The sequence below is a fragment of the Chaetomium strumarium genome (assembly GCF_033439665.1).
Source record: "Chaetomium strumarium strain CBS 333.67 chromosome Unknown B0T15scaffold_6, whole genome shotgun sequence".
NCBI lineage: Eukaryota > Fungi > Ascomycota > Sordariomycetes > Sordariales > Chaetomiaceae > Chaetomium > Chaetomium strumarium.
In genome coordinates, this window is record NW_026944434.1 from 2,223,699 (window position 1) to 2,251,597 (window position 27,899).

Genomic DNA, 27,899 nt, shown 5'->3' on the forward strand with positions numbered 1-27,899 from the left:
ATCTTCCCAAATGCACCTCCTACTTTACAACGGCTGAAGCAGACCAAGTGCTCCCTTCATATTGGTCTCATTGAGTCATTGTCCTCTTACACGAGCCCTTTTACCCTTAGGCTAGGTCGGAGGTCCCCAAGAACAAGCAAGAGATTCAAGAGCTTTCAACTTAGATTTATGAAAATGATAATGAAATATGCTAGTTACACGGCCGACGAGGCGCTGCTAGATTTACGTACGTATGTATGTACCTTGGTAAATAGTATTTACATGAGAAATACGATATCCCGCACTGGTTAACAAAGGAGCATTGTAGGTTTTACAGGTGTGTATGAGATAGGGACCGTGGTAGATGCGTGGTAATACATGTCGAGCCAAGGAGAAATGATTGCAGCCACGGCGGCTAGTCTTGTTGTGCGTATGAACCTTCTCCCTTATAGACATTGGGAATAGTCTAGACAGACCCGTCAATGAGACATCCGATGAACATGAACAAGGGGAGCTTAAGAAAACTTACAGTCGTTGGCGTATGTGCACTTGTACGGGCTCTCGCATGTCGTAGGTCCGGAATAGCCGATACCGCCGCACTGGGCCCAGTGTGAGGCAGTGGCGCCACCGGAGGAGGAGGGCGACGACGTTGCCGCCGACGCCTGGGCGGTCGAGGCCATGGTCGCAGCCTTCGTCTTGGCTCCGGTCGTGCCCGTCACGATTTTACCCGTGGAGAAATCATATCCGGGAATATCGATGGTATCGACGGTCCCTACCGACATTGTCAGCAGGAGAAATCCTCTCAGGTAGTAGGGGATGCATCTCATTTCCGGACGAACGCGGCTGGATTAGGAGCAGCATGCTTGCCAACCAGAGGTAAAGAGGTAAAGGCTAAAGCGGAATATCTGCTTACAAGTCTTGCCGCCGTCGTTGGTGACCATCTCGCCAGTGACACTGGGGCCTTTGCCCAAGGTGTTTATGTAGTTGGGGTCGGCTTTGTCCATGATGATGGTCGTGTTGATCCATTCTGATTATTGAAAAAAAGATGGGTTATTAGGAGACACATATCACACGCGCCCCTCGCAGGAGCGATAACAGTAACATGGACCGAAGACTCACTATGAGCGGGCATAGTGCCGCAGTTGGTCTCGCCACACTCGACGGCACTGCCAAAGCCCTGGGCACGTCCAGAACTGGTAGACAGCGTGTGTACCAGCTTGCCATTGATGGAAACATACTGGGTGTAGTTCCCAGTCGAATCGTCAAACTTGTCTGCTCCGGGGTGTGATGCTGTAAGTTAAGGGTTCCATCCCGAGGGCAGCTGACAGCTGTGTAATGTACGTAGATAAGGGGACTGCTCACAATGCATCGTGATCTGATCACCCGGGTAGGCGGTGGTGCTATCTGACTGAACTGGCATCTGCGAGTTGGCTGCGGAGAGACACGTTGGTTAGCCACGATGCTGCCCAAACCGCTAGTTCACTGATGGGTACAACGTACGCCCCGTGCTGACGAGAGTATAAGCAAAGATAGACCAGTTTTCGGACGACCAGTTATCGGCGATCGACTGGATCAAGTCGCCATTCGAAGTGCCCATCCCAACCCAGAGCGAAGCGTCTCCGGAGGAGCCGCTGGGAGCCTTGGGAAGGATGAGGGTTGAGCTTGCCTCGCGGATGAACGAGTTGGTCGCGACCGGCCCGGTGCTGAAAGCAGGGCCCATGGCACCCTCCACTGCCGTGATGGCCGCGGCCGCAAGGGCAGACAGAATCTGACGGGAGAATGGCATTTTGGAGCTTCGACGGGGCTGAACAACACGGAACAGACTCAAAGGAGAGATTGGCCTCGATTTGGTGGAAAGAGTTGGGCAGGTCTCTTCCTGTGGTCAACTGGGGGGACCGGCTGGATTTCAAAGGCAGCTAGCTATATATTCGTATTTATTCTAGTCCAAGTTCTCCGTTTACAACTTAGATCAACTCTATGTGGATTGGTGTAATAGAGAACTAAGGCGATGTCGTGATCGGTGGAGTTAATCAACCCCTTGAACAAGATGATGGCCATCGTGGAATGCAACGTGAAACATCGGGGCAAGGGTTTTTATTCCCGGACAGGAAGACAGCCCGGTTGTGGTGGTGGGCACTCGGGATCGAGCTCTCGGAAAGTAGGTTTGTTTGGTGCTACGGAACAAGCTTTCCGACCCTGGTTGAATTTGAAAACGTAGGGCTAGCTGTTAGACGTTAAAGCGCTCCTATGTATGTACGTAAGGTACCTAGTGTGCGGGCGGTTTTGCGACGCGACCGCGGACGAAGTTAGTCCACCAACTGTGAATGTCTCTTATATAAGTCCACCTTCAGGGTGGGAGGCTACGAATCGACGGTGAGTTTTGCGCAAGTTTTTCGCCGTTTGCCTCTTCCTGTACGGAGTTCTCCCTTGTCAGAACAGTATACAAGGACGTCTAGGGAAGTTCTCATGTCACGTCCTCCATCATTCAATATGTGAGGACACTACTATTCCGCCCATTGCCTTACCTCTTATAAGAACATTATTGCCCTACGATCCTCTCAAGGTGCAAGGAACTCAACAAAACCACCGATCGCCACACGCAAGCGGCAAGCCACACTGGCTGAGACTTGAGGGTCGGTTCGATTTTCTCATCCCATCCATCAGTCAAGTCCTTACACGGCAATTATCTGTAGAAGTTAAAACCTCCATGAATACCTACTCCCCCTTCCGTTTGATCGTACGGTAGTAGGCCCAAACGCGTAATTGACGGAGAAGATATGGAGCTATGGTCGGCCGACGGGGATAGTACTAGCTCTCCGCGTACTCGTAGTTCTGTCTCAAGTGTACAACCCCTGAACCGGGGTCCATGTACACGCCGGCCGCCGAATGCCGAACGGTCCGGACGACAAAAACACACATCGACGTCGGACGAGCAATTCAACCGATGAAACCGGACCCCGACTGCATTCTCAACCCACGATAAGCACCAGCGTCGCATGGGCGCTGGAATGGACGTTTGGATGTAGCTGGTTCAGGTTGATCGGGCTCTTCGACGTATTGAGCGTGCAGGATTCTCAGTAACCAGCGGATCTTGATGAGATAACGATTGTTCCGGGCAAGTACGGATAGTGTAAACCGTAAAGGAACAGAAAGGACGCGGTAATAACCTGGGAGTATATATAGCGTAAACAGATCGTACCTGGTAGTGTACTACCAGTATTCCGTACTGGGAATACTATACGGAATAGTATGTAATATATAAACAACCCATCCATCGGGCACCAGAGTATCATACAACTGCTATAATCCAGTCCGCTGAACAAGCGCATCTGGAGCTTTGATTTAGAGCTGACTTATGTCAAGCAAAGTCCCGAGGCCTCCCAATTACACCCGCAACATTCAATTTGGACGGCCCTCATCACCTCTTCCACGAATGGTTTGCTCGCGCAACCCTATCTCTCACTTCAGCGTCCCTCCTGCTTAGTCCTTCCACTCATTCCGGCCCAACCTCACGATATCACTCTGCTCCAGCACCCAGAACTTGGCGGGCGCCTTTCCCTCCTCGGCAATCCTTGCAGCGTGCACCGCGGCCCGCGCGATCACCTCGGCCTCTTGGCCCAACTTATCCTGCGCCCACTGGCCAAAGACCTTCCCTAACCCCTTGATCGCGGCTCCAATGGGAGCTGCACCTTGCTGCTTCACCTCGCGCTCGCCAAAGATGAACCCCGGCCGGACAATAACCGCCGTCTCAAACTCCAGCCCCTTGATCGTGTTCTCCACGCCCTGCTTCATCCTGCTGTACGGCACCGCATTGGCGAACAGACTACTCGTGCCCGCACTGGAAATGAACACGAAGTGGCGTACGCCGGCCTCCTTCGCGGCCCGCGCCACCTCGACGTTCAGGTCGTGGTCGATCTTCCACTGGTTGGCGATGCCGCCTGCCTGAGCGCGGGTTGTGCCGAGCCCGGAGAAGACGGTGGTCGGGGTCGGGCTGAGCGCCTTGAGCTTGGAGACCCACTGGGTCGTGTCGGCTTCGACAATGGCGTTCAGGTTGGGGCCGGAGGATTTGGGTGGCCGACGCGAGATCGTTACGGTAGTGACGGGGCTGTGGGCGAGTAGTGTGCTGACAATGTTCGACCCAACCAAGCCTGTGCAGCCGAAGACGACGTTCGAAGCCATGGTGGCGGCAATGGTGTGGTGTGAAATTGGGGTGAGTTTGAAGCTGTGATTCAAGGAGAAGTTGTGGATGGAACTACTGGATGCCTACAAGATAACCCCGCAAATAGGAGGCGAGTTTATAAAGGCTTTCAGAATCGAAGAAGCCGGAAACATAAACAGCAATCGGAGCTTATATCAAGCCGACCGCCTTTCCTATTCTCAGGGTCGTGGTTTCTGTTCGCAGGGCAGCAACGGGTTTATCTCCGTTCAGGGATTAAGCTACCGACCTTATCTTCCGACGTCATCTGTGCGTGCCTGGAGAGAGCGACCCGAAGACTGAAAGAGTGTGGGCCCGAACCTACCTACCTAGTCTGAAGAATCGCTCGCATTCAGAAGAGATTTGGGGCGTGACATATGATTATACCGGCTTTTAAACTATCACAATCTGAGCACCTTGCAGTTGAAGCGATTGAATCACATCCTATCTATCTCTTTTGCCCTGACTCGTATCCTGTAACATCCACTTCCCCCTTTATCCCGGACACAGTGGTTAGGTAGATCGACCGTTCGCTGGCCCCTAACCCTGCTTGTTCCCCGGTTGCCTGGATAATCGATTGAAGAAAAAGTTCTCGCGCAAGTCAACACCCCACCATCCCACCTCGTCGTTAACTCTAGTAATACCCCCTCCTCTTAAACCCTCCAGAACAGCACCCCCCCTTCGCACCTCGCGGAACACACCGAGTTCGACCATGAGCAGCAACGCCTCCCCCAGTCCGGGTACGCAACCCATCCTTCCCGCCACCCTCCCACAACCTACCCTGCTAACCCCGCCCTGTTGCTTCCTCTTCTAGCGACCTGCCAGGAGACCTTCGAACAGGGCGTCGCCCTCGCTCTGCACCTGTGGCCAGCCCTGACGCTCGCGGTGCAGAACAACTGGGGCGGGCCCGACTCGTCCGACAAGCGCGACTGGTTCGCGGGCGTCATTGTCGAGCTCTTCCCGGACGTCTCCAAGCTCACGCCCTCCCAACTGCAGCAGAGGATACAATGGCAGCAACACAAGCTGCCACCACCACCACCGCCGCAACAACAACAACAGACATTAGCTCAGAATGGGGCGGGCAGCGGGGCGAACGAGGAGCCGGACCAGGAGGACGTTGAGGAGAGGCTCTTGCAGGTCATGTTGGATGAGTTCGAAGTTAATGTCGACGACGAATCTGCATGGGACATAGCGGGGCAGGTGGTGCAACTGAGGGCCGAATGTTTGCGGGGCAAGTTTGAGGGGGTGGAGGCGTTGAGAAAGAGGTGGGAGGGTAGGAAGGGAAGCAAAGTTGTTATCGCGCAGGCGGAGGACCAGGATGGCGAGACGGACTGGGATACGGATGACGACGAGGAAGGGGGTGAAGAGGGTGACGTCGAGATGGATGAGGCGCCCGCACTGGCGGAGGCGCCTGCGAGGAAGCAAAGGGAGGAGCCTGAGGTGGACGAAGATGGGTTCACCAAGGTTACGAGGAAGAAGAGGTAGACATATGAGGAAACCAGCGGCAAGGGATGAGGCCTGCGCATTGCGACAACAGCGGAACTAAAATCACATCGCAACTTATTACATCTCGCACGCCCGGTATGAAGAGTCATTGGAGAAGCCACCGACGATCCAACTCCTGCGAGGTCCCTGTTCGAAGCCAAACTCGGCCACCCTTCCAAGCACAAACGCCAGTAACACAGCAAGTTTATTCCCAATCTTCCTCGTCGCTATCATCATCATCCTTCCTCGAGTCCTTGGGGCTGTTGGGAGCCTGACTGGGAACTCCCGATCTGGCCCCAACCACATCGTAGCTCGCATCACTGTCCGCCTGCGATTTCTCGTCGTTGGATTTGCGCGGCTCCGAGGGCTTCAAGAGACCTTGTTTGGCGGCAGGCGGGTGGATGGTAGTCGAGGAATCCGTCGAACCAGGCCGGCGGGAAGCCTCTGGCGCTTTTCTAGGCTCGGGCTCGGGCTCGGGCTCGTCTTCCGAGTCGTCGTCGGACGAGCCCTCTTCCGACGAGTCCTCGTCCCAGCCAACCTCCTCCTCCGCTGAAGCGGCTGTTGTCAAGCGTTAGCGTAATCAGGCCAAAGCGAATATGATTCCGTCCTTCCACTCACCTTTTAATAGATCCCTGCGCCGTGCCTCAGCTGTCTCAATACCATGCCGGAGGAAGTAGTACCTCTTCCAGAATTCCGCATAGGGTACTTGGTCCGGAACAAGCTTTTCCATAGTGGCCCTGAGTTCCGGGTACTTTTCCAGGTCGCTGCTGATGTCCTCCGTCTTCTTGTCGATGTCAAAGTCCTTCACCCAGGCCTCAAACTCAGCCCCAGTGCCGTCCTTAGTGAAGCTGTCGGGCGAGGTGTGGATCACATGAAGCTGCGCATCGAACCGCGACGTGTGGATTACTCTCTTCCCATGCGCATCCTTGCTCTCAAATAAGACCGTGCTGGACTGGTTTTCTGTCTGATCGCTGCTTGGAGGGGCGATCTTGATAGCGTCGCGGAGGAAGTCTCGTAGGTTTGATCCAAACCTGAGTAGGGCCTCGTCCGCTGCATCCTCGGCCTTTTGGAGATCCCTCAGTCGCTTGGCAGCCTCGTCCCGCAGCCGAGACAGCACAGTCTCGGATTCTTTGATCGCGTCCTCCGATGACAGGTTCTTAGTCGCTGTGGGTGTGGTCTCGGCATTCTCGCCTGCTTCTCCGGTCGCTTGATTTGAGGAAGACGCTGCGGACGGAACCGATGTGTTCAATGACAGCGATCGTGTGTGGTTGATGATGGATTGCCGGAGGTCCGTGAAGCCGCGCGTGGCATCCTGCCCAACGGCCGAGAGTTCCTGTTGCGCTTCGCGGTAGACGACCTCGCCCTGAAACAGAGAGTCAGGTCGGCGGTGGCGATGTGATCACGACGCAGTCAACACACCTGCTTCACGACGCTCCCAAAGAAGCCCCCAATCCGGGCGCCCCATGCGCTCGAGGAGATGGTGCGGTAGGCATCCTGCAGGTCGGCGTTCAAGCTTGATTGTTGGGCAGGCGTAGTCCGCTGTTCCTCTGCCACACTCGACTCCAAGATATGGTCATACGCAATGTCCATTACGATCAGTCTCCGCCGTGTATCAGTCACCTTTTGTCCAAAATACACTTGTCCCAACACGCCAGTCGGCACGGTGGAGCAACGGTTGGGTACTGTGTCAAGGCTGTCACATGAGCCTGGCGGTTTGATTTAGGTTGGACAAGGCTGATGGCGTGATGTCAGGTCGCCTGCCGCTGCCGCAAGCGGAGATGCTGTCGACGGGTTCGGCACTTCAAGTCTAAAGATGCACGGGCTGGGATCCAACCTGTACACAGTACGAAGCCGCACTTTTTACTGTGCTGCTTAGTGCCTCAAGCTGGATTGAAAGACGCCGGACCCACAAGTACCTGACATTACACAGTACAGTACAGTCGGACCCCTGAAAGTTCGTTAGCGTCTGACTTGAAGACCAGGTTCAGCCCCAAATCTCAATCTCAACGTCAAAACGGCCAATTTTTCTCCAAAAAAAAAAAAACGTTCAGATGTACTCAGCCTTTGAGGTATTGCAAGATGCCCTATTTTTTTTGCGTTGGATCAGCTCTTTTCATTGTTTAAGAGTGTAGTTTCGGGGTTGAGAGGAAGACCCGTGTCGCAAGTTCCGCGCTAATAATCATTCAGGGGTCGTCCTGTAGATGTTGAAGTCCAAGACTGTGCAATGCTGTAGCCATCAAGCTATACAAATGAAGTCGAATCGGCACCAACTACATGTTCCGTTGTCTCAGTTCCTTATTACATGTCAAGTCAGCGGCGTAGGCGGTGGGTTTTGTTTTAAGTGCATACTTCGTACGTATTTCATGACTAGGAAAGTGTGACTCAGACGGCGGAGACCGCATACCTTTGACCTGAGTGTCCACTGGAAGGATGGAAGTTGGATGTGGCTGGACAAAGACGGATCTTGTACCTAACTAGCACCGGGCGTGCACAGACAGGGCCACGCGGACAGATTCCCGCGCCTTCTTCTACGATCGCTGACAAATACGCCTCGATCAACCCCTCCTTGCAGCAGACTTCCGCCCTTTCAAGACAGACGAATGCACTCGGTCAGGTGCAACTCCAGGCAGAAACCAGAAAACCAGGCAAGAACAGGGGCGACTTCTCATTCCTCCACCCGACGCTCTGGTTCGACCGCGACCTCCCACTTCCCCATGGAACTTGACCCATCCGGGGAACAAGCGTCTTGCATCTTCCTGTGCTGGCTCGTCTCAGCATTGCCGGCCTGTCTCTCCGGCATCGTCCCCTAGTTAGAACATCATTCCTACGTCTTCGCCTTCCAAGTTGCTTTGTGTGCTTCCATTTGTTCGACATTTTCCATACCCCGCCTGCTGTGCATTTGGATTGATTGGGCCTCGGAATTAGCGCCCCATCGCCGCTCTCACCCGACCTGCTTCCACGCCCTTCGGCCAGGAAGACACCCGTCGCATGCGGATCTGAGCTATTGGATTTCACCTTTCGCAACGGATCCTTTTCGCTCCACGCGTGGCGAGTTTGACCTGAACTCAAGCCGGTCTAGCACTATTCAGCCAAGATGACGTCGACTCGGAACCCGCTGCAGAACCTTATCCTAACTCCGCAGCAGCAAAGCTTGCTGTTTGCGGCGCTCAATTCCAATCGTCCGAACAGCGGGACGTCGAACACTGGCCTCAGCCTGTCTACGATGCAGTTCGAAGGGTCGTCTGTCCAAGGGACCGATGGTTTGAGCAGCTTCCAAGGCAGCCCGGACTTTGACTATGACTACGACTTTGCGGGTGGTGATTCCAGCTTCGACTTTTCTTTCGATGATACGAATCAGCCCAAGATGATTGGCGACCTCCCAGGATCTAAGAAGGGGTCACCGTCCGATTCTGCCGATGGGGATTCTCCGGAAAAGCGAAGCCATCCAGATGATGGGGAGAACTCCGGAGCGAAGAGACGGGAAAGCGAGGAGAAAGTCGCGAAGAAACCAGGCAGGAAGCCCCTCACTACTGAGCCGAGTTCTGTAGGTCCCCGTGACATTGATCTCGAAGCCAGGACTGTTGCTGACCCCTCACCAGAAACGGAAAGCCCAAAATCGCGCCGCGCAGCGAGCGTTCAGGGAGCGCAAAGAAAAGCATTTGAAGGACCTAGAGAATAAAGTTCAGGAGTTGGAAAAGCAGTCCCAGGCCGCAAACAGTGAGAAAGAGGCACTTCGTGCCAAGGTTGAGAAGATGACGATCGAGTTGAACGAGTATAAGAAGCGGTTGTCCTTGCTCGCCAGCGGCCGACCTGCTCCTCAGGGCCCAACGACGCCCTTCGGAAGCCTCTTCATCAACAATCTGAACGATGTCAACTTCCAATTCGAGTTCCCCAAGTTCGGCAGTCTTCCCGGACCGCCTGCCAATGATATCAAGAAACCATCCACCATTCCATCGCAGCCACAGAAGCAGAAAACCGTTGATCACCGGAGTCCCAGTGAGAACTCGCAGGACGGTGTCAGTCCAGGAAATTCGAGCAATTACAGCCAGTCTCGGACTGTCAGCCCTGAATGTTCGAGCAGTTACGGCCAGTCTCGGAATAAGGACGAAATGGCACATCTCTCTGGACTCTACACGTCATCCCTCAACAACGGGCATGGATCGTCAGTCGGTGGGGAGTCTCAGTACAACCATGGCGGCGCGGCATCAACAAGCTCGCCTTCTGCCTCGTCCAATTCCAACGCGGGCGGGCCCAGCTCATCATGCGGGACCTCTCCCGAACCCTTTACTCAGTCCCCCCTGGGCTTCAAGCCCATTGATACGCTCTCTACCATTGGCGAAGAGCAGCCCAGTCTTAGCAATCAATCACAGGATGCCGGCCGTTTCGCCAATGGCGGCTTGGACGACTTTGCCCAGTGGCTTCCCCAAACCGATTTCCAGTTCGACCCGCAGGTGTTCGGTGGTTACCGGGACCCGCAAGAGAACATTTTGTCGAATGGCTTCGACGACTTCTTTAACGACGCGCTGGACGTTGACTTCGTCACGCCATTCAACCTTCCCGCCACAAGCCCGGTACCGCCGAAGAAGGATCTCATTGCGCAGATTGATGCCGCGAAGGATGACTACCGCGACCACATGAGCACGCCGGGCCAGGTTCTGGATTGCAACAAAGTCTGGTACGTTCGGTCGAATCCGATTTGTCTTCCGTACAGTCTCACTGACAGCCTCACAGGGAGAAAATATCGAACTGCCCGAAGGCCCAGACCGGCGACTTTGACCTGGAAGGTCTCTGCGCTGACCTACAAAAGAAGGCCAAGTGCGATGGCACCGGCCCAGTGGTTAGCGAGGAGGATTTTCATCAAGCCCTAAAGAAGTATGTGTGCAAGGACGAAGAGACGGCGGCCAGGGTCGCTGCGGCAGCGAAGCAGACGCAGTCACAGCGTTGATCCGGACGGTTTACTCGCAGCGTCGCTGTGAGCTCTGTACAACAAATAAAGGCGGATCACCCAGGGGCCAACTGGCGGCGAATCTTCCGTCAGCCATTCTTTCCGGGCGGCACATCGGCACATCGGAGTTCAATTTGATAACGTGGAAACGCATTGGCCGGATCCCTAGCAAGTCAGAGCTTCAAAAACGGTTTCAAAACACGATCTCGGAAAGTGATGCGGCACTCGCGTGCGTATCCGCTCATGGGCATATGGAGGACCAGGAATGACTTGGAGTAAGGGGGATATACCTATTTGAGAGGAACTATGAAAACAACCTACTTGTACTTGTTTGCTTTCATTTCTCAAGCTCGGTTCGAATAACGCAGGCGAATTGCGCTAGATCAGGGCAGTTGGAGTTCTATTTGCCTTTGGAGGCAGTATATGGGACGAGACTGCGCTTTGGTTGCCTATGGTAACGGCTAAACGGCTCAACATTAGTATGAAGGGTTCCAAATTGTATGTGATGAATCAAGGACATCCGCTATGTAAGGGATTTTCTGGATTAGCTCCTGAGCCACTGACCCAGAAACTGCCAAGTGCCCAAGTCTGTTGAAAAGGATCTATCCAAATCAAGGAAGCAAGTGGGAGAGGTTGATAGATAATATTATATTGGCTTCAAGCCTACAGGTAGGTATTGTAGGCATCCGAATAGAGCTACCGCCACGAGTGGCCGCTCCGACGAGCTTCAAGTGTATATGCAGAGACCCGGACATGGCCTGTAAACGCCACGTACACGAGACTTTACAATGGGCACAGAGAGAAGGGACGGAAGTGGCGTCATGTGCATGTTCTGTGTACTAGTAACCTCGGGTATCGAATAGCCGAAAGGTCGAGCTGCACTGAATCTAACAGCCGACCAACATACCGATTTCCCCTCCGTTATGCTCAACTCAAACCAAAGATACTAAAAGACATGCTAAGAAATAAGAACCTGCCATGTACAGTTTGCAGTTACTTCTCAATGATGATGATGATGATGATGATCCTCCAGACCCGATGGGAAACGAGCGCAAAAAAGAACATGCAAGACCCGGAGCCCCCCGACCTGAAGATGAACCCCTGAGCCACAAGACAGAGACTCCGTCCGTTCCACCATCCAAGGCCCAACTCTAGTTTTCGGGCACTTAGGTGCTATCCCCTGGCCTTCCTTTGCCTCTGCCACCCCAGCTCCGTATATGGTAAGCAAAACAAGGTACATACGGTAGGGTAGGTATGCATGTAAATAGCACGCGCATATGCACTCACTCACAAATGAGACTCGAAACCCCCACGTCACCCCTAGCGCCACGGCGTACATCCCAGCCGCGGTGCCCTCACTCTCAGCCTCCCTTCTCCCGGATTGAGAGTGTTCCATCCATCCACCCACACAACGCAGTGATCCATGACGGTATGGTATGTATCGCAATGCAACATAAATCTGATAAAATCACCCAAGAATGACCCGGGCCCCTTCCTTCCCCAACACACCCCGTTCCTTCGGCTTCGGACTGTTTCCCCGCCCCTTCTTCCCGCGGAAGAAGCCAAACACGCCGCCCGAGCTCTCCGCCTGGCTCTTAGCCCCCGCGCCGCCGGCCAGCTCGTTGTTGGCGCCCGCCGCGTCGGCGGGGAGCGTCGCGTCCTGCCGCGCCAGGTCGCTCCAGCTGCTGCCCCCGTCCAGCGTCACCTGCACCCCGCCCGTCGGACTCCCCACGACCATCCCCCGGCCCGTGCGCGCCGTGCTATTGGCGCCCGTCGTGTAGGCTTGGGGATAGGGAGGCAGCGGGGGCGGCGGCCGCCCCGGTGCGCCGCGCCGTTGGTGGTTTATCGCGGCACGCTGTTGCTGCTGCTGCTGCTGTTGTTGTTGTTGCTGTGGCGACGGGGAGCCGTTGGTGGTGGTGGCGGTTGGGGCAGGCGTGGCTTCGTCGGTTGTGAGGGCTTGGGGTTGAGGTTGGGCATTCGGATTGTTGGGGTCTTGTGATGTTGTTGTTGTGGTGGCGTTGTTCGCTATTGCTTCTTGCTGCTGTGTGATCCTGGACAAGAGGTGTGAGTCAAAAGGTGTGGAAAGGCCATGGCGCGAGCAGAGTGGAAAGTAGCGAGGTTTGCTTACTTTTTATAGGCTGCCACTGTGTAGTCGAACGGCCGGAAGTCGGTTTCGATCATGCGGTACAGCTCGTCCTCGCGGATTTCCTTGTCAGTGGCGTCATCCTTGAGCTTTTCACGAGGCTTCTGTCGCCGCGCGCGTGCCTCGAGCGGAGCCTCCTCCAGCAGCAGCTCCTCTAGATCGTAGGTAGCGTCGAAGTTGGTCTTCTCGGACGATGGCACAAACACCGGTTCGATCTCCTTCCTCTCCAGCGCGACGAAGTCGATACACGAGAAGAACTCGTGCTGGGTGAAGCTTTCCCACGTGGAACCGAGGCGCTTATTTGGGTCGGCTTCCAAGGCGTCTTTGATGGCGTACATGCAGGGCAACGATACGGGGGGGTTCGTGACTGGGAATTTCGGCCTGGCCGCTTGGATGACAGCGCTCAGAGAGGATTCGGAATTGCCTTCGAATGGCCTCTGGTTGTATTTTACGTTAGCGCTAATGGTGCGGTTGATGGACTGAAGTGGACTCCGTGCCCAGCACGTTCAGGGGGGGAAGCAACGCAGCGTACCTTGCTGTAGATGCACTCATAGAACAGCACACCTAATGACCACCAATCTGCCCGAACATCGTACCCATGCCCCGCATAGACTTCGGGTGCCAGGTAGGCCAAAGTGCCTGATTTGCTGGTTAGGATTTTGCCTGGGACGACATCTGATGCAACGTTCTGACCGACCAGTTAGCTGAGCCTAAAGCGTCGAAAGCAGATCATGTGTAGCACATACGAAGTCTGTTAGATGCACATGTCCGTCGGCGTCAAGCAGCACATTGTCCGGCTTGACATCGCGGTGGATAATCCCCTGGCCGTGAATGTACCTCAGTGCGCAACCTAGCTCGGCTATCCAGAACCTGACGGCCTCCTCGGTGAACGTTTTCCTCGAAATATGGAAGCGCAGGTCACCGCCGCTCATGAGGTCGACAACCAAGTACATGTATTCGATGTCTTGGAAGCTGTACCGCAAGTTGCAGATGAACGGATGGTTCACATGCTCAAGCATTCGTCTTTCCCGTATGATATTGCGCACACTCTCAGACCGCACCACTGCCATGGTCAACTCGAGTCAGTTTTCTGCGTTGCCCCAAGGTCACGGGGGAGGTCCCGAGTAATAGCCCACCTTCGTCTTTCCGGATGTATTTAAGAGCAAACGACAGGCCCGTGTCTTTCCTCTCGACAATCCGTACTTTGCCAAAGGCACCCCGGCCGACGACTCTGAGGAGGCGGAAATGGTTTAGGTTCACTAACATCGACAACACCCGTGTCAGCAGGGGCGGATGGCAGACAGACGGTGACGGAACCGGCCGGAGAACTCACCCTCACCGTCGAGGTCGACGGGCTTGCCTTGGCTGTTGCCCATTGCCTCCTAGAACTCGACTGTTCCGTTCCAAAAACTTCGGCCCGCTTTTATGGTAACACAAAGATTACCGGTCGAGACCCCATACAGCCACGCGCAACTGCTTGCTCCGGGGGCGTTCGCAACGGCTGATGCGGTTCGTAGACGGAACGAAACAAAACCTGATCGACATTCGTGTCTGACTTAGGCGGGAAACGGATCGGGCCGGCCGAAGCTGAGAACGGCTCTGCGTCCGCCGTACTCTTCCGGGAGAAGCGGAATTCGACCAAGGCCTGTTGGGGGTCTGCTTTCTACAGGAACCCGGGATGTTCAGCGGAGGATGTGGCTGTCGCGGAACCGGTCGGAGGGCGGAGGTAAGGTCGGTTCGGGGAGAGGCCGACCGGCAGAGGACGGAGCCAGCGGCAGACGGTAGGGCGATTGAGGGGTATGAGGACGACAGCCAAGACGGAGGACCGAACAGCCGGTCTCTGGTTGCGAAGCCGAACTATTACCTACTGTGTAGTCGTTCCTGTCTCGGGTTTGCAAAAGCGTGTTTGTGAGCGGTGAGTGTGTTTGGGCGGGGGCCGAGGGGGTTTGCCCAAAAAAGAATGTCGGTTTATGAGAAAGGGGACAGGAATGGAGCAGGTCTGTGAGTGTGGTGGAGGTGCTAGCTAGGGGAGGCGTGGTCACGGCAGCAAGAACTGAAGCCCTGGGACCTGACGTGCCCTGGCCGAAGTTGGCGGCTTGGGATGCAGGGATGCGCTCCGGCGATACGGACATTGGACATCGTGAAAGACTGCATGTTTGGCCCCGATACACCATCCGGTTTCTGTGCCACCAGGACCTGCCGGGCACTCAAAACAATGAGACAATCCTAGTCATTTACCATTGTCATTATCTCGCCCTATTGAGAAACAAAGGGAATTTTTCCGTTGCGGCGTGGAGGGTTGGCCTCGAGCAACGCCAATTGAACGCCTCGCTGCGTTCGCGAGCGCAGATCGCGCCCTGAATGGTGCGTTGCTTCTGCAGCGCAATCCGCCACGGCTTCCTTTTGTGAAGCCACCAGCCGCTAATCAATCCGAACAGAAGGTTTCAGTCACATTCTGAGTGGCGGACGGCGAGGCAATCTAAAGCCACATGGCAACACAGCCTGCGGAACCTTCGACACGTTTGGGGTAGAGCCGCCAATTGGATGCTTCATTGGATCGTGGAACGAGTTTGCTGATGTCGGTAGTTCATGACCTACTGTGGGATCGTCTGCAGCAGGGAGCTCGCGACTGTGACCTGACACAAGATTTCAATGGTTCTCAACCCCCCCGCGGGTGGCAACCTCGTGGCCACGGCTCGCGGCATGGGAGCGGATTAGCCAATTTAACCCGGCAGGGCTAGCCATGACGCTAAAGCGGTCATCTCGGCCCTCGAAAGGGAGAGAGGTTGTCAGCTAGTTAGGCTGGAGACTTATTACCCTTGGGCTAGGAATGAGTATGTCGATGTTTGCCGCTCCCTTCTCATCGTCCGGTCTATGTACATGTAGGTAAGGAATCTAGTCCGAGCTTGCTCGCGCTGGTCGGTAAGTTAGGTATGTTCGGATGAATCCAATAGGCAACCGTGAACCGTCGGTCTGATGTTAACGTTATCATGATGGCTGGGCTTGGATGATCCACTTGCTGACCTCCAGGTTTTAGTGTAAAACACTAGCGGAGCCACCACATACCACCCAAAAAGTTAGTGGAATCATGCACTGTGTTCTGCATTACCGAGACCCGGGTTTCCGAGTTGTGTTTACATAGGAACCTAGATAGGTGGCATGTGACCGAGAAAGGCGCAAACCTTCCGTTCGGGACGCCGAAGAAAAACTAGCATGAAATATTGCCGTGCCTCCAACCCTCTCCAGCAGTTCGTTCTCAGGATAACCCTTTCTTATTGATTATATCAACAGCCCGCGTGTTAGCAGACAGTGGAGCGCAAGATCCATGTATTCCACGTGCGAGTTGCATCGCTGCCGTGATTTGCGATCGCTTAACTGAACCATTGGATCAAGTCCTGCCACTTCGAACATACCCGACAGTTGCATGCTGGAAGGAACCTACAGTATACAGTAGGGAGGAGAGAGCAAACACGAAAGTTTACATAATGTATTGCTGATCAACCTCCCCGAAGACCAGTTATTCACCAAGGCGCATGGACAACGTCGCAGGATGGATGTTCATCCCATCCATGATCCTGCAGAGTTCGAATCCCTTGCTCTCTCGAACATCCGAATTCGGAAGGCTCACCGCTGTGCCAACAACCTTTTCCCGCCGGTCGGAGATGTCCGCTGCCACCCGGAGCCCTGGCTGCATGTGTATGCATGCGACCTGAAACCATGGGCTGCTTTCCAGCAAAGGAATGCTTCCAGAAGGCTTCTGCGGCACGGGAAATTTGAGACGCTGCTTCAATCAACAAAGGAGACTTTCAGGCCATGTGCTTGACACATGGAAGCCACGTCAGCTGTCAGCCAGGGCTATTCCCCACCAGACCCAGGCCTGCATTCCGGTCTCTCAGAAATGATTTCTGAGAAATCATATCCGAGTGCTATGATTTGTCACAAGTTACAACAAGCATGGCACATCACCATCTTGGAGCGCACGTGCAGATGAGCTGCGTTGGACCAGTTCTCGCTGATGATGTATACACAGTATGGTATGTAAGGTCCCTTAGATAAGTATGTGCCACGACAGCTTTCCCGGTTGCTCAAAGCGGCAGATCAACATTAATCCACTTCTAAATCATCTCTCCTCACATACGGCATGCCTGTGGCACATACCTATGCCTTGACAGGCATAACTTCGGATACGCCGCCCGACTGACATCAACAAGAACGTGATCTTTTCGACTACATTGTGTAGCTGACAGGAGAGGGGACATGAGAGCCAAAATCCATTGATGACAGGGGTTGACACACTGGATTAGGGAAACCATTCACGTCTCGTGCCGATGCAGTGATCTTTTGACTTATCGCCTTGTTCCAGGACTCGGGACAGCAATCGACATGAAGCTCACAAGCTGCGAGCATACTGGGGCATGCTGTGTATGTTTTACGGTGCTCCCATTATATCCATGCAACTGCAAATACTCCTGGATGGTCAAGCTGGAGCCAGTTAGGTCTCTCACCATCCTCCGCGTTCATCGTAACCTACGTATCCTTCTACGCCCAATATTCTTCGTTTCCTTCGCGTTAGACCACGCGTCTTGGGATGATCCGAATCCGCAGTTGACCAACCGGATCAAAGCGTTAGCGAACATTGCTATGGTTCCAAGAACATCCCTCCATTCCTGAGCAGAAGATAATCCCTGACAGAGGACAGAACACCTTGCTGTCGGTGTGACATGCGCTTAGAGGCGGCAGTCCTCCTTCACACAGTCTCGGCGAGAGGAGACAATTTCCCCCGATGGCAACATGGCGTCTCGCTTACCTTTGTCTAGAATACTGTTCCGCATTTATGTCCTCCTTTTCCAGGATATGGCGTATAAGACACAACTGAGACTATATGGCAAGGCTTACGATTGCGTCGACTTCCACTTCTGTAAGGACGGTGTTGACTGAACCGATGAAGTGACCGTATCAGAATTCCGGGATCGTGGCAAGGGCGGTGAAAATTGAGACTGGTTTTCGCAGTCACCGCTGTTTCGGTACGTCCGTATCGCAGACCTTCCTGTGAATAAACAGCGGCCGTCACGACCCGCGAGGATGATCCGGTATATATATTTCTGTCATGTCTACGCCTTGGCTCGTTAGTGGCAGTTCGGTGGTAGCCACTGGCGTGCTGATGAGTTTTGAGAATTCGGCTGCTGCTTGCGAACGTTGAAGTTCCGTTCCCGTGACAATCACGTTCGGCTTGATCGGGCTTGGTCGATGTGGTTGACTGTCATCGTGAGCGAAGCTGAAGATGACTGGGATTGTGGATGTGAAGCTCTGTCGCCTGAATGTTCTACTAAGAGCCTCGATGGCGCCTACTAGTATTCGCTGGGGCTTGGGTTTTGTACACATGAGGAGGTGAAGCTCTCGATATCGAGCCGACGGGAGTCTGGTGCAAATGCGGGCCGGTTGCAACCTCGGAGTTCTAGCCCCGCTGTGGAGTTTGAACTGTAGGCTTGTGATGACGTCACACTTCTTCTGGGCACCTGCTTGCTCACTCAGGCAACATTGAACCATTTCCTGTGACAGACTCCAAGAGCTTGTACTTTTAAGATCAGTTTGTTGTCTGGCGGATTTGAACTGTTCCTCATACCTGCAATTCCGCCATTTTACACGCTCCTAAATTCCAATTGACCGACCGTGCCGACTAGTCCCTCCACACAATGGCTTTCCGAACCGGCTCGCAATCCTTCTTCCTCCAGGCGCGGACACTGCGTTCGACAGCCTCGAGGTCTTCAGGGCCTTCGCCATACCTCTTCCAGAGATATCACTCAGCCCGGCCTTTCAGCACAGGCAAAGACAATCTTCAAGATCGCGAGTCTCTCAACCCCCGCCGCTCCGAGGGCACTAATTTCGGCGTTGACGACCAGGTGGCCGAGAAATCCACGGCTTTCAACGGCAACAACACCAACCCGGAAGCTGAGAAGAAGTCCATGGACAACGAGAGCAACGGGAACCCGCTCGACGCGAGCGGAGCGAATCAAGACTTCTCGAAGCCACATAATCCGGAGGAGAAGACCGCGGACAAGGGAGATAAGAAGACGAGGAGCAAGGGGCATGGTGGGAAGAAGCACGGCAAGGTTGGAACCGACGTGAGTGGTTAGGGGAGGGGAGGTGTATAAAAGGGGACAAGGGACCGCACATCCCCAGCTGACTGGCTGGAGAATGTACAAATCAACGCAAACACGCATGGGTTTTGCATTTCGGCGTTGGGGAATTGCATCATGGAGTCCAACACTCGGCATGCTCATCACTCATGACTTGTTTAAGCCCCACGCCAAACTACTTGCTCATGAAATGCAGTATGGACTGGCTCAAGCTTGGTAAACGCATCGCCGTGATGCAAGTGGGAGTTAATCATCCCTTCCGGCCCCCCTTGAACCACCCTACACCTCCCTGCCGACGCCTTTGGCTCACCCAGTCAAGCATACAACCCATTCATATCATCCACTTCTTCATCGTCTTCCTCCGTAGCAACAACCACCGCCCTCCGCTTCCCCATCTCCTTCCTGCACAGAGGACACGTTCCCTTAGCCCGCAACCAGGGCCCGACACACTCGAGGTCGAACCGGTGACTCCCGTGGCACGGAAGCTCCACCACGAGCGGGTATTGGTCGTCGAGGTACCGCTCCGCGCAGATCGGGCAGGTGTCGTCCTGCTTCAGCGACTTGCGCGATACCCGGTCGAGGCCGTCCAGGAACTCCTGCGTCACGCCCTCAATCTCCCGCGGCGGGTGCGCCACATCCAGCTCGAGGGCTTCGACGAGGGACTGCAGGAAGGCGCGGTTGTCGTCGGTTGGTGCTGTTGTGGCGAGCGTGCCCATCTGGTCTTGCAAGAGGCGGAAGAGCGCGGCAGTGTCGGTCGGGTTCGGGACGGCGTGAGGGTTGTGGTGGTGGTGGCGTTCCTGTTGCGGGGATGTAGAAGGGGAGGATGTGGATTCGGGAACGATGTTGTGCAGGTGCGCATTGAAGGTTGACATGTCGACTTGCCGCCGCCGACGGGTCGTAGAATGGTTTGGTTTGATGTTGTGCTCGACTGGACACTGAATATCAGTTAAGGTGCTTAGAGGTAGACGTCAAGGAGAGGATGGGTATGCCGCATCGCATTGCATCGCATCGCGGAGTTGGACGTGCCGAGGCGCTTACCCTCGTATTGAGTCGCCATTCTGAATGGTTGTTAGGGAAGGTGTCAGTTTGGTCAAAACATGTGTTGTTTGTTTCGTGCTCTAGATGGAGTAGATTGCAGAGATCAGTTCGTGGAGGGTTGGACTTGGAATTGGATATATCTGTACTGTGGGCAGGCAACTCAAGGTGACGCGGAGCTTCACATCGTGGGGAAACTCGACCAGAGGAAGCTAAAGAGTCTTATCGATAAGACGATCTTAAGCAAGGACATCCCTGAAAATGCCAAGCCCGGCTCAGGGGACCTCGCACAGTGCTTGCATCCCTTCTGTTAACTCCTCCCTTGGTGTTTAGCAACACCGAGTTTGACAGTGTGGTAGAGACATGTTTTTGTGAGTTGCTGTTAGAGTATCTGTATGGTGTCTCCAACGTACCTGCGGTGTGCCCTTTGTCAAACTGGCGTCGTCCCATGAACGGAATAAGTTGCTGACAACCTGAAGTGGTTTCAAGCAAGATCGACGCCGCTCTGCCAATCCCTTGGCATTGGCCCCTGAGCTATTGTTGGCATTGCCTTGGATGCAGGAGGACCGGCGCCGTCCTGTTGGGTTCCAGGTGCGGATAGCAAATGACATCACGCTACAGTGAGAAAAGAAAGCCAACCGCCGGCAACTAGCATCAATATACACTTATTTGTCGAAGAAGGAATGAGACAATCTAGGATAACTGCGTGATATCGACGATGAATACCGCGGCCGTGGGTCTGGCGGTAACGCCCACAGTTCTGTCCACTCTTTTGTCGCATGTCAGTCAAGTCGAGCGAATCCCTCCGGCTGGACTGGGCTGATCAGAGACACAGTATCTGAACCGGAAACCACTCGCCCACAAGCCAACAGCGCACTTGTCGTACGACCAGGGGCTGCACCTCATACGCTCCTTTCTCGTTCATGCGTCGCACCACACCGTCGAGGAACTGCAGGCTTTTACTAGCCAGTGGGTACCGCATCCTCAGTGGGTGAGAGTCGACTCTGTTGAGATTCCGGAGCAAGACCTGTCTCGCGCGGCCGATCTTGTGGTCGAACAACTTGGTCCGGATGGCATCCGCCAGGTCGGCGGCAAGGAGTGGTGGCAATGGCGCAAGCCAAAGAGCCCGCTCAAGGCCGAGTGGATCGAGATGAAGGCCGACTATCAGGAGCGCAAGAAGAACTCCGATCCCGGCAACCGTGTCATGCTCTACGTGCATGGAGGAGGCTACTACTTTGGCAGCGTCGACGAGCACCGCTACCAGATCCAGCGCCATGCACGGAAGCTCAAGGCTAGGGCGTTGGCGCCCAAGTACCGGCTTGCTCCACAGTTTCCGTTCCCATGCGGCCTGCAGGACTGTCTGGCTACGTATCTGTACCTCATCGCCCATCAGAAACCGAGCACCATTATTCTGGCTGGTGACTCTGCCGGCGGTGGGATGATCCTCTCGATGATGGTCGTACTCAGGGACAGGGGCATTCCGCTCCCGGCGGGCGCCGTGCTCATCAGCCCGTGGGTCGACTTGACTCACTCGTTTCCGAGCGTCGCTGGGGAGTCCCCGCTGGATTACATTCCGTCGTCCGGCTTCCACCACAAGCCGTCGCGTGCCTGGCCTCCTCCTGATGAGGAGGAGCTTGAGGAACTCAAAAAAGCAGCGATTGCGCAGAAGAAGGAGATCCAAAGTCAGGATCGCGAGCCTGCCCAGGACAGCGGCATGCCTACGGCGCAGGATGTCGCGGAGCACACGCACCGGTTGAAGTTTGTCATTGACGGCGAGGAGGTTGAGGTCAAGGAGCAAATACAGGTGGGTTTGCTTTGCGAGGACGAATCGAGCCATCCCTCGTGCTGACGCGGATGCCAGATGTACACGACCAACGAGCTTCTAGCCCACCCTTTGGTCAGCCCGATTGTGCAGCCAACGCTGGGTGGCCTACCGCCACTGCTCATCATGGTCGGAGGCGGCGAGCTGTTGCGTGATGAGCAAATCTACCTTGCTCATAAATGCGCCAACCCCGCGCAGTACCTCCCTCCTGAGGCGCTTATGGATGACAAGGCGAGAGGCCTGGTCGACAGGTATAAGCCTACCGATGTCCAGCTGCAAGTCTGGGACGATTTGTGTCATGTTGCGCCGACCTTGAGCTTCACCAGACCAGCGAAGTACATGTACAGGGTAAGTTAGTTCCGGTGCTCGGCCAGACCTGCAGTTGCTGACCGGGAGATACAGAGTGTTGCACAATTCTCGGCCTGGGCGCTGGCCGGTGCCCAAAAGACCCACGTCGGTATACTTGACGACGACGAAATATCCGTCATCTCAAGTTCGAGCAGCTCCTCAAGTTCTAGTTCCCCAAGTGAGAACGAGCTTGATGCTTCGGTAAGTTTCTCTCTGCATATCCAACCTAGCTGTCGCATATCGTATTGATGCATCATCTAGAAGACCGAGCAGCAGGAAGCCGTCAAGCACCACAGGTCGCACGCAGGAAACTCCGTTGGCCGAGCAGGCGACCCTCTCCCTCCCTTTGAGAACCATATGATTCGCCAGCGGGTTACGCGGCACGGCGAGATCCTCCCCCTACCCCCTCCGTCCGAACTCCCGGCATGCTGCATGCCCCGCGATCAGGTCGGCGTGGTCAAAGTCGGCACCGTCCGCAAGTGGCTCCAGCACAAGCGGCGCTGGGACGCGCGCTTCAAGCAGGCCAAAGCCCGCGTGCACAAGCAGCGCCTCCGCGACATGGCCGTGGGCTACGAAGTCTTTGGCGAAGGCGAAGTCCCGCCGCCGAGCGCGCTCGCAGGCCAGAGGAAGCTGGGCGCGAAGCACTTCGAGAAGAAGAAGGCGCGCGGCCTGGGCTTGTCGCTGTGGGCGCTGTGGGGCTCCAAGCATGACCAAATGACTGTCCAGAGGGAGCAGCACGCCGCGAAGACGCCATGTATGACCACCGCCAGCCCCGGTCAGGGACAGGGGGCGCGCGCGTTCTCGGATTTGGAAAAGCAGACGAGAGCGGTGCGGGAGGAAGACAGCGTGCCAACGACGAGCGAGACGAGCGAGAGCCGGGCTTGGAAAGGTTTGGCCGGCGAGGAGGAGGCGGCCGAGCGTGCTGAGGCGGTCAAGCCTTCGGATGAGAACCTCGACCTCCGCCCAGCCGGACCTGTGGCCGATGGCAGCAAGGAAGCTGCAGACGAGGCTGCGGATGGGGAAACGAAGGGCTTCCTATCCCGCAATAACGCGCACGAGACGGGCGTCACCGGAAAGCGGGTCATGATTGGCGGGCTGGCAACGCCCTTCAGCTTGCGCAAGGAACCCGAAACAGCAAGCATGATCACACTCGCCACCCCAATGGACCAAAGTTCTGTCAGGGTATCGACCGCGGACTCGAGTAGCTTCGTCGCGCCTCCGTCGGTGCATATCTCGGACCATCAGGGGAAGGCAGACTTGGCTGAGCCGGAGAAGGGGCCGAGCCGCGATCATGGTGCCGTGACTCCTGGAACGCCGACGCCTCTCTTGTCGCCTACTTCGCCTGGGGCGAAGTCAGATTTGGAAAGCTTTATCACCGCGGAAGAGGAGCCCATTTCGAGATAAGTTTTCGAAAGCTGGAGACCGGTGTGGTTTTAGCTTGGATACCCCTTTCTTCACTTTGATGACAGGCGAAACAGAGCCTTCGAATTTCAGGATAGAATAATTCAGACGGGCTGCGTCGTTTAGTAAGCCGTTTGTAGTGTTTATAGCTTCTCAAAAGGCCCCAATCTGTGCAAGACCTGGTGCGAACTATTGACCCAGTATACCTTAAGTACTTATATGCTACATTCCTGTCGCAACGCCGTTCAACGCCATTTCATGATCCAAACAATGCCATCTAGCTCCCCTGAGTACTAGACATTCAGTGCACCTCTCCCTGACCGCACCGGTGTCTACTCTACTCTTACAATGTCCAGCTAGCTGATGCCGCAGCCTGACCGAACCCTCCTGCAACAGACAGTCGCTCCTCAATCCAGCCCGTTCTCGGCCTTCCACCTCGCCAGATACATCTCAGGGTCCTTCGGCCCTAGCTTGGTCTCGTATCTGCCAAACGTCCGCGGCATGTTTCGTGTCACGAACGGGGTGAGCTGTTTCCACTCTGGTCAGCACTCGGTTCCTGGGTTTCTTTAGCATCGCAGTAGGAGATCACACACCTTGAACCCTTCCAGCGAAGGGCACACATACGTCCGCACCTTGTTCCAATCGATGATGTAGCCGCCGTGCTTGGTGTGCCGACCCATGGACCCCGTGCGCGTGCCCTTGTAGAATCCCTTGTTGACATCCTTGGTCGTGAGGCGCAGCCTGCGGTAGCGGAGCGCCTGGAGCACGCGGGTAGGCTGCATCTTGTTGGCTGGGCGGCTTGCGTGTTTGTCGGGCGGTGGGTAATCAATGAGCGGGAGGTTGATGTCGCAGCGGTCGGCGGTCGGCAAATCGTCAAGCTCGGGGTCCGTCCGGTAAATTTTGCGGCGACGGCACGCTCCCGGCAGGTAAAAAAGCCCCTGCCCGGCACGCCAAGCCCAGTGCTCCACGGAGCCCCGCAATGCAACCCCACTCCCCACCAGCTCTCAATGCTCACCGCCCAAAATTCCTCAAGCAATTTTCCCGGCAGAAAACCAGAATCTCCTGGTTTGTTGACGATCGCAGCATCGACCAGCGGCAACTCGCCGCAAACACCTTCTACCCTTCCTTCCTCACAATCTCCTTACAAAGAAGAAAACTCGACAAAAATGCCAGGCCGTCAAGCCCACGGCCGCCCTTTGCTCCCCACCGCCACAGCAGCCGGTGGTGGTGGCGGTGGCCACAACAAGCCGAGCAAATCGCACGTCAAGCACTTCAAGAAGTCCCGCGCGAAAGCCACCGCCAACGCCCTCGACGCATTCGCGCGTGCCGCCGAGCAAGTTGGCGATGACTCGCCCGTGCGGGGCGTGCGCAGGCGCGCGTTGGACGACGACGACGACGGCGGCGAGCAGCATCCCGGGAAGAGGCAGCGCCGCGGGGAGGATGATGACGACGACGAAGACGGGGATGAGGACCTTAACGGTGGGGAAAGAGGGAAGAAGAGGCCTAGGAGAGAACAAGATGGCGAGGACGGGTTTGATGGATTCTCGGATGATGACGGTGCGGCAGGGAGTGATAGTGAGGAGTGGCATGTAGGTGTTGGAGGCGAGGATGAGGATTCCGAGCTGGATTCGGATGAGGCGTTTGGTGAGAGTGATGAGGAGCGGTTCGAGGGGTTTGGCTTTGCGGGGAGTGGTTCGAAGGGAGGGAGGAAAAAAGGGAAGAGGAAGGCTGGGGGCGAGGCAGAGGACAGTGAAGAGCAGGAGGAGGAGGAGGAAGATGATCTTGAGTCGCTTGGTTCGGATGCGATTGACCTTGCGACGGCGCTAGATCAGTTCTCTGAGGAAGACGACGATGAAGAGCAAGAAGAGTCTGGATCTGAAGAAGAGGACGACGAGTCTACTGATGCGGACGACGAGAGCGAAGAGGATGAGGACGACGAGTCAAAACTGGACGCGCTGCAGAGTATGATCGCTGGGTTTGCTGGCGAGGATGAGGAGGAAGGCGAGCAGCAGACCGGGTCACAAGGCAAGCCCAAGCTCAGTCTCAAAGATCTTGGGTTGGCAGGTGTCAAGGACCCGCACATCAAGCGGGCCCTTAGGCTCATGAACAAGGAAGAGAAGGCCGTGAAGCCCGGATCTTCCAAGAAGCTTGATGTTCCCCTTGCCAAGCGCCAGCAGGATCGCCTCCTCCGCAGCGCCGCCTACGAGAAGACCAACGAGACGCTCGGCAGATGGGTTGAGACCGTCAAGCACAACCGGCGGGCAGATCATCTGGTCTTTCCGCTCGCCCAGAATGCCCACGATCGTGGCCTTGACGGCGCAGAGCTAATGCCGATCAACCAGAAGACGTCTGGGACGGAGCTGGAGCAGACCATCCTGGCTATCATGGAGGAGAGTGGACTTGGGCCGAGCGCGAAGGCCGAGAAGAAGGAGGAAGGAGACGGCAGCGGGCAGAACGGATTGACGCAGGCGGAATTGAAAGAGATAGCACGACAGCGGCGGCGCGAGCGGGAATTGCATTCACGTGAGATGGCCAGGGCAAAGCGCATCAAGAAGATCAAGAGCAAGACGTACCGTCGCATCCATCGCAAGGAGCTCGCTCGGGAGCAGGAGGCAGAACATGAGGCGGCCCTCGCAAATGGCGAGCTGGACTCGGAGGACGAGCGAGAGCTTCTTGACCGGAGACGGGCGCTGGAGCGCGTGGGCACGCGCCACCGGGAGAGCAAATGGGCGAAGCTCGGCAAGAAGGCTGGGCGCGCAGTTTGGGATGAGAATTTCCGCGCTGGTCTGACCGAGATGGCTCAGAGGAAGGAAGAGCTGCGCCGTCGCATTGAGGGTCGGACCGGTGGATCGGATGACGACGACGATGACGTTTCTGATGTTTCAGACGCTTCTGAAGAGGGAGACAACCGGCATCGTCTCTTGGCAGAACTTGATCGAGCAGCTGCCTATGACGAGGACGAAGCGCCCCAATCCAAACTCATGCAGATGAAGTTTATGCAACGAGGGGAAGAGCTACGCAAGAAAGAAAACGATGAGGCTATAGCTGAGCTGCGTCGCCAGCTAGACTCGGATAATGAAGTGGCGTCCGATGAGGAAATGGAGATTGGTCGCCGGCAGTACGGCATGGGTAACTCGGCAGCCACTGCCAATGCCAGCGCAACTGCCGCCAAAAGAGCCAATGCCGCCGATGCTCGCGGGCCTGCCAACTCAACAAGTACCTTCGGCCGCCCACAACCAACATCGCAATCTCAGCCCGCCAGGCAGGTCGAACCGCAATCATCAACCTCCGGCGCCGGTGGTGCTTGGACTGCAGGACCGCCACCGGCGCCGGCACCGGCCGCGGCTGGTGTCTGGTCTCAGGTCGAGCCGTCTGGCCGCAAAAGCAAAAAGGCGAGCAAGACGAGGGCCGAGGAAGTGGACATCTCTGGCGCCGTGACGCTGAGCATCAAGTCATCCAAGCCCAAACCCACGTCTGACGGCACACCAACCGTCCATGCAGATGGAGGGCAAGACTCGGATGATGACGCTGACCTGCATCTTCCCATGGCAATCCGCGATCAGAAGCTGATTGAGCGGGCCTTTGCCGGCGAGGACGTCCATGGCCAGTTTGAAGAGGAGAAGGCCGAGATCGAGCGCGACGATGACGAAAAGGAGATCGACAACACTCTACCCGGCTGGGGCAGCTGGGTGGGTGAAGGCGTGAGCAATCGCGAGAAGAGACGTCACCAGGGCCGCTTCATCACCAAGGTCGAGGGTGTGAAGAAGAGGGACCGGAAGGACTTCAGGTTGAAGGACGTGATCATCAGCGAGAAGCGGATCAAAAAGGTTTGTTGTCGCCAAATTGTTTGGTGGGTGACTGAGACTGAAGGCTAACTCAACTGCAGAACGACAAGTATCTTGCTCCGGGGCTGCCTCATCCCTTCGAATCTCAACAGCAGTACGAGCGTTCGCTCCGGCTGCCTGTCGGCCCCGAGTGGGTGACCAAGGAGACGTTCCAAGACGCGACAAAGCCTCGTATCATTGTCAAGCAGGGCATTATTGCGCCTATGTCGAATCCCATGTACTGAAAGTCAGGAGGGTAGTTGGTTCTCTCGGCCTGGCTTTTCTAATCTGTTGTTCTGTAGATTGGGATAGACAAAAAATGGGACCGGTAGGAAGGATGCATCAGGCAATGCATTCAGTGGCGTTACGGAAGGGCCATCCTGTTACATCCAGGTATCGAGGCAATGCCAAAAGAACGTTTGGTTGGAGCTGCGATTTGATCTCTTGCAAGGTCGTGTATCTTTTTGTCTACCATAGCCAAAACCCAATGGCGGCAGTGCGCCCGAGTACCCAAAAGGCCATATTTACACCCACAGGCAAAGATCGGCCCTGAAGAATCCTTCCATGCAACTAGACCGGACAATG

General features: G+C 55.5%; 11 protein-coding genes across 11 annotated transcripts; 5 read left to right on the forward strand and 6 right to left on the reverse strand.

Moving 5' to 3' along the window:
* Positions 1 to 1,993, reverse strand: B0T15DRAFT_276368 (uncharacterized protein). The gene is made up of 6 exons (XM_062863522.1): positions 1,480 to 1,993; positions 1,342 to 1,410; positions 1,099 to 1,251; positions 893 to 1,006; positions 509 to 751; positions 1 to 445 (listed from the first exon to the last, which is right to left on the reverse strand). Exons 1-6 carry the CDS (start codon positions 1,763 to 1,765, stop codon positions 426 to 428), a joined length of 885 nt encoding a protein of 294 aa, XP_062719266.1. The 5' UTR covers positions 1,766 to 1,993; the 3' UTR covers positions 1 to 425.
* A 1,141-nt stretch (positions 1,994 to 3,134) lies between these two features.
* Positions 3,135 to 4,436, reverse strand: B0T15DRAFT_276496 (uncharacterized protein). Its single transcript, XM_062863525.1, has one exon. The coding sequence runs from the start codon at positions 4,156 to 4,158 to the stop codon at positions 3,460 to 3,462; it is 699 nt and encodes a 232-aa protein (XP_062719267.1). The 5' UTR covers positions 4,159 to 4,436; the 3' UTR covers positions 3,135 to 3,459.
* Positions 4,437 to 4,644: 208 nt separating this feature from the next.
* Positions 4,645 to 5,698, forward strand: B0T15DRAFT_276711 (Pre-rRNA-processing protein TSR2-domain-containing protein). Its single transcript, XM_062863528.1, has 3 exons — positions 4,645 to 4,770; positions 4,846 to 4,914; positions 4,989 to 5,698. The coding sequence occupies exons 2-3, from the start codon at positions 4,887 to 4,889 to the stop codon at positions 5,657 to 5,659; spliced, it is 699 nt and encodes a 232-aa protein (XP_062719268.1). The 5' UTR covers positions 4,645 to 4,770; positions 4,846 to 4,886; the 3' UTR covers positions 5,660 to 5,698.
* A 166-nt stretch (positions 5,699 to 5,864) lies between these two features.
* On the reverse strand, positions 5,865 to 7,249 carry B0T15DRAFT_496040 (uncharacterized protein; the record flags this gene model as incomplete). The annotated part of the gene is made up of 3 exons (XM_062867147.1): positions 5,865 to 6,217; positions 6,278 to 7,022; positions 7,079 to 7,249. 3 exons carry the CDS (start codon positions 7,247 to 7,249, stop codon positions 5,865 to 5,867), a joined length of 1,269 nt encoding a protein of 422 aa, XP_062719269.1.
* Positions 7,250 to 8,753: 1,504 nt separating this feature from the next.
* B0T15DRAFT_496041 (transcription factor PAP1-domain-containing protein) lies at positions 8,754 to 10,604 on the forward strand (the record flags this gene model as incomplete). The annotated part of the gene is made up of 3 exons (XM_062867148.1): positions 8,754 to 9,203; positions 9,259 to 10,334; positions 10,391 to 10,604. The coding sequence occupies 3 exons, from the start codon at positions 8,754 to 8,756 to the stop codon at positions 10,602 to 10,604; spliced, it is 1,740 nt and encodes a 579-aa protein (XP_062719270.1).
* A 1,311-nt stretch (positions 10,605 to 11,915) lies between these two features.
* Positions 11,916 to 14,276, reverse strand: B0T15DRAFT_276501 (kinase-like domain-containing protein). Its single transcript, XM_062863526.1, has 6 exons — positions 14,081 to 14,276; positions 13,884 to 14,006; positions 13,494 to 13,810; positions 13,280 to 13,435; positions 12,733 to 13,184; positions 11,916 to 12,655 (listed from the first exon to the last, which is right to left on the reverse strand). The coding sequence occupies exons 1-6, from the start codon at positions 14,121 to 14,123 to the stop codon at positions 12,073 to 12,075; spliced, it is 1,674 nt and encodes a 557-aa protein (XP_062719271.1). The 5' UTR covers positions 14,124 to 14,276; the 3' UTR covers positions 11,916 to 12,072.
* A 4,007-nt stretch (positions 14,277 to 18,283) lies between these two features.
* On the forward strand, positions 18,284 to 19,021 carry B0T15DRAFT_540376 (uncharacterized protein). The gene has a single exon (XM_062869784.1). The coding sequence runs from the start codon at positions 18,441 to 18,443 to the stop codon at positions 18,879 to 18,881; it is 441 nt and encodes a 146-aa protein (XP_062719272.1). The 5' UTR covers positions 18,284 to 18,440; the 3' UTR covers positions 18,882 to 19,021.
* Positions 19,022 to 19,198: 177 nt separating this feature from the next.
* B0T15DRAFT_496044 (uncharacterized protein) lies at positions 19,199 to 19,941 on the reverse strand (the record flags this gene model as incomplete). Its single annotated transcript, XM_062867149.1, has 2 exons — positions 19,199 to 19,812; positions 19,923 to 19,941. The coding sequence occupies 2 exons, from the start codon at positions 19,939 to 19,941 to the stop codon at positions 19,199 to 19,201; spliced, it is 633 nt and encodes a 210-aa protein (XP_062719273.1).
* Positions 19,942 to 20,435: 494 nt separating this feature from the next.
* B0T15DRAFT_276753 (Alpha/Beta hydrolase protein) lies at positions 20,436 to 23,775 on the forward strand. The gene is made up of 5 exons (XM_062863529.1): positions 20,436 to 20,700; positions 20,755 to 21,723; positions 21,781 to 22,089; positions 22,144 to 22,290; positions 22,351 to 23,775. Exons 1-5 carry the CDS (start codon positions 20,638 to 20,640, stop codon positions 23,491 to 23,493), a joined length of 2,631 nt encoding a protein of 876 aa, XP_062719274.1. The 5' UTR covers positions 20,436 to 20,637; the 3' UTR covers positions 23,494 to 23,775.
* Positions 23,618 to 24,403, reverse strand: B0T15DRAFT_504708 (mitochondrial ribosomal protein L27-domain-containing protein). Its single transcript, XM_062867507.1, has 2 exons — positions 24,084 to 24,403; positions 23,618 to 24,017 (listed from the first exon to the last, which is right to left on the reverse strand). The coding sequence occupies exons 1-2, from the start codon at positions 24,270 to 24,272 to the stop codon at positions 23,898 to 23,900; spliced, it is 309 nt and encodes a 102-aa protein (XP_062719275.1). The 5' UTR covers positions 24,273 to 24,403; the 3' UTR covers positions 23,618 to 23,897.
* A 132-nt stretch (positions 24,404 to 24,535) lies between these two features.
* Positions 24,536 to 27,768, forward strand: B0T15DRAFT_276834 (Utp14 protein-domain-containing protein). The gene is made up of 2 exons (XM_062863530.1): positions 24,536 to 27,317; positions 27,377 to 27,768. The coding sequence occupies exons 1-2, from the start codon at positions 24,657 to 24,659 to the stop codon at positions 27,557 to 27,559; spliced, it is 2,844 nt and encodes a 947-aa protein (XP_062719276.1). The 5' UTR covers positions 24,536 to 24,656; the 3' UTR covers positions 27,560 to 27,768.
* The last annotated feature ends 131 nt before the right edge of the window (positions 27,769 to 27,899 follow it).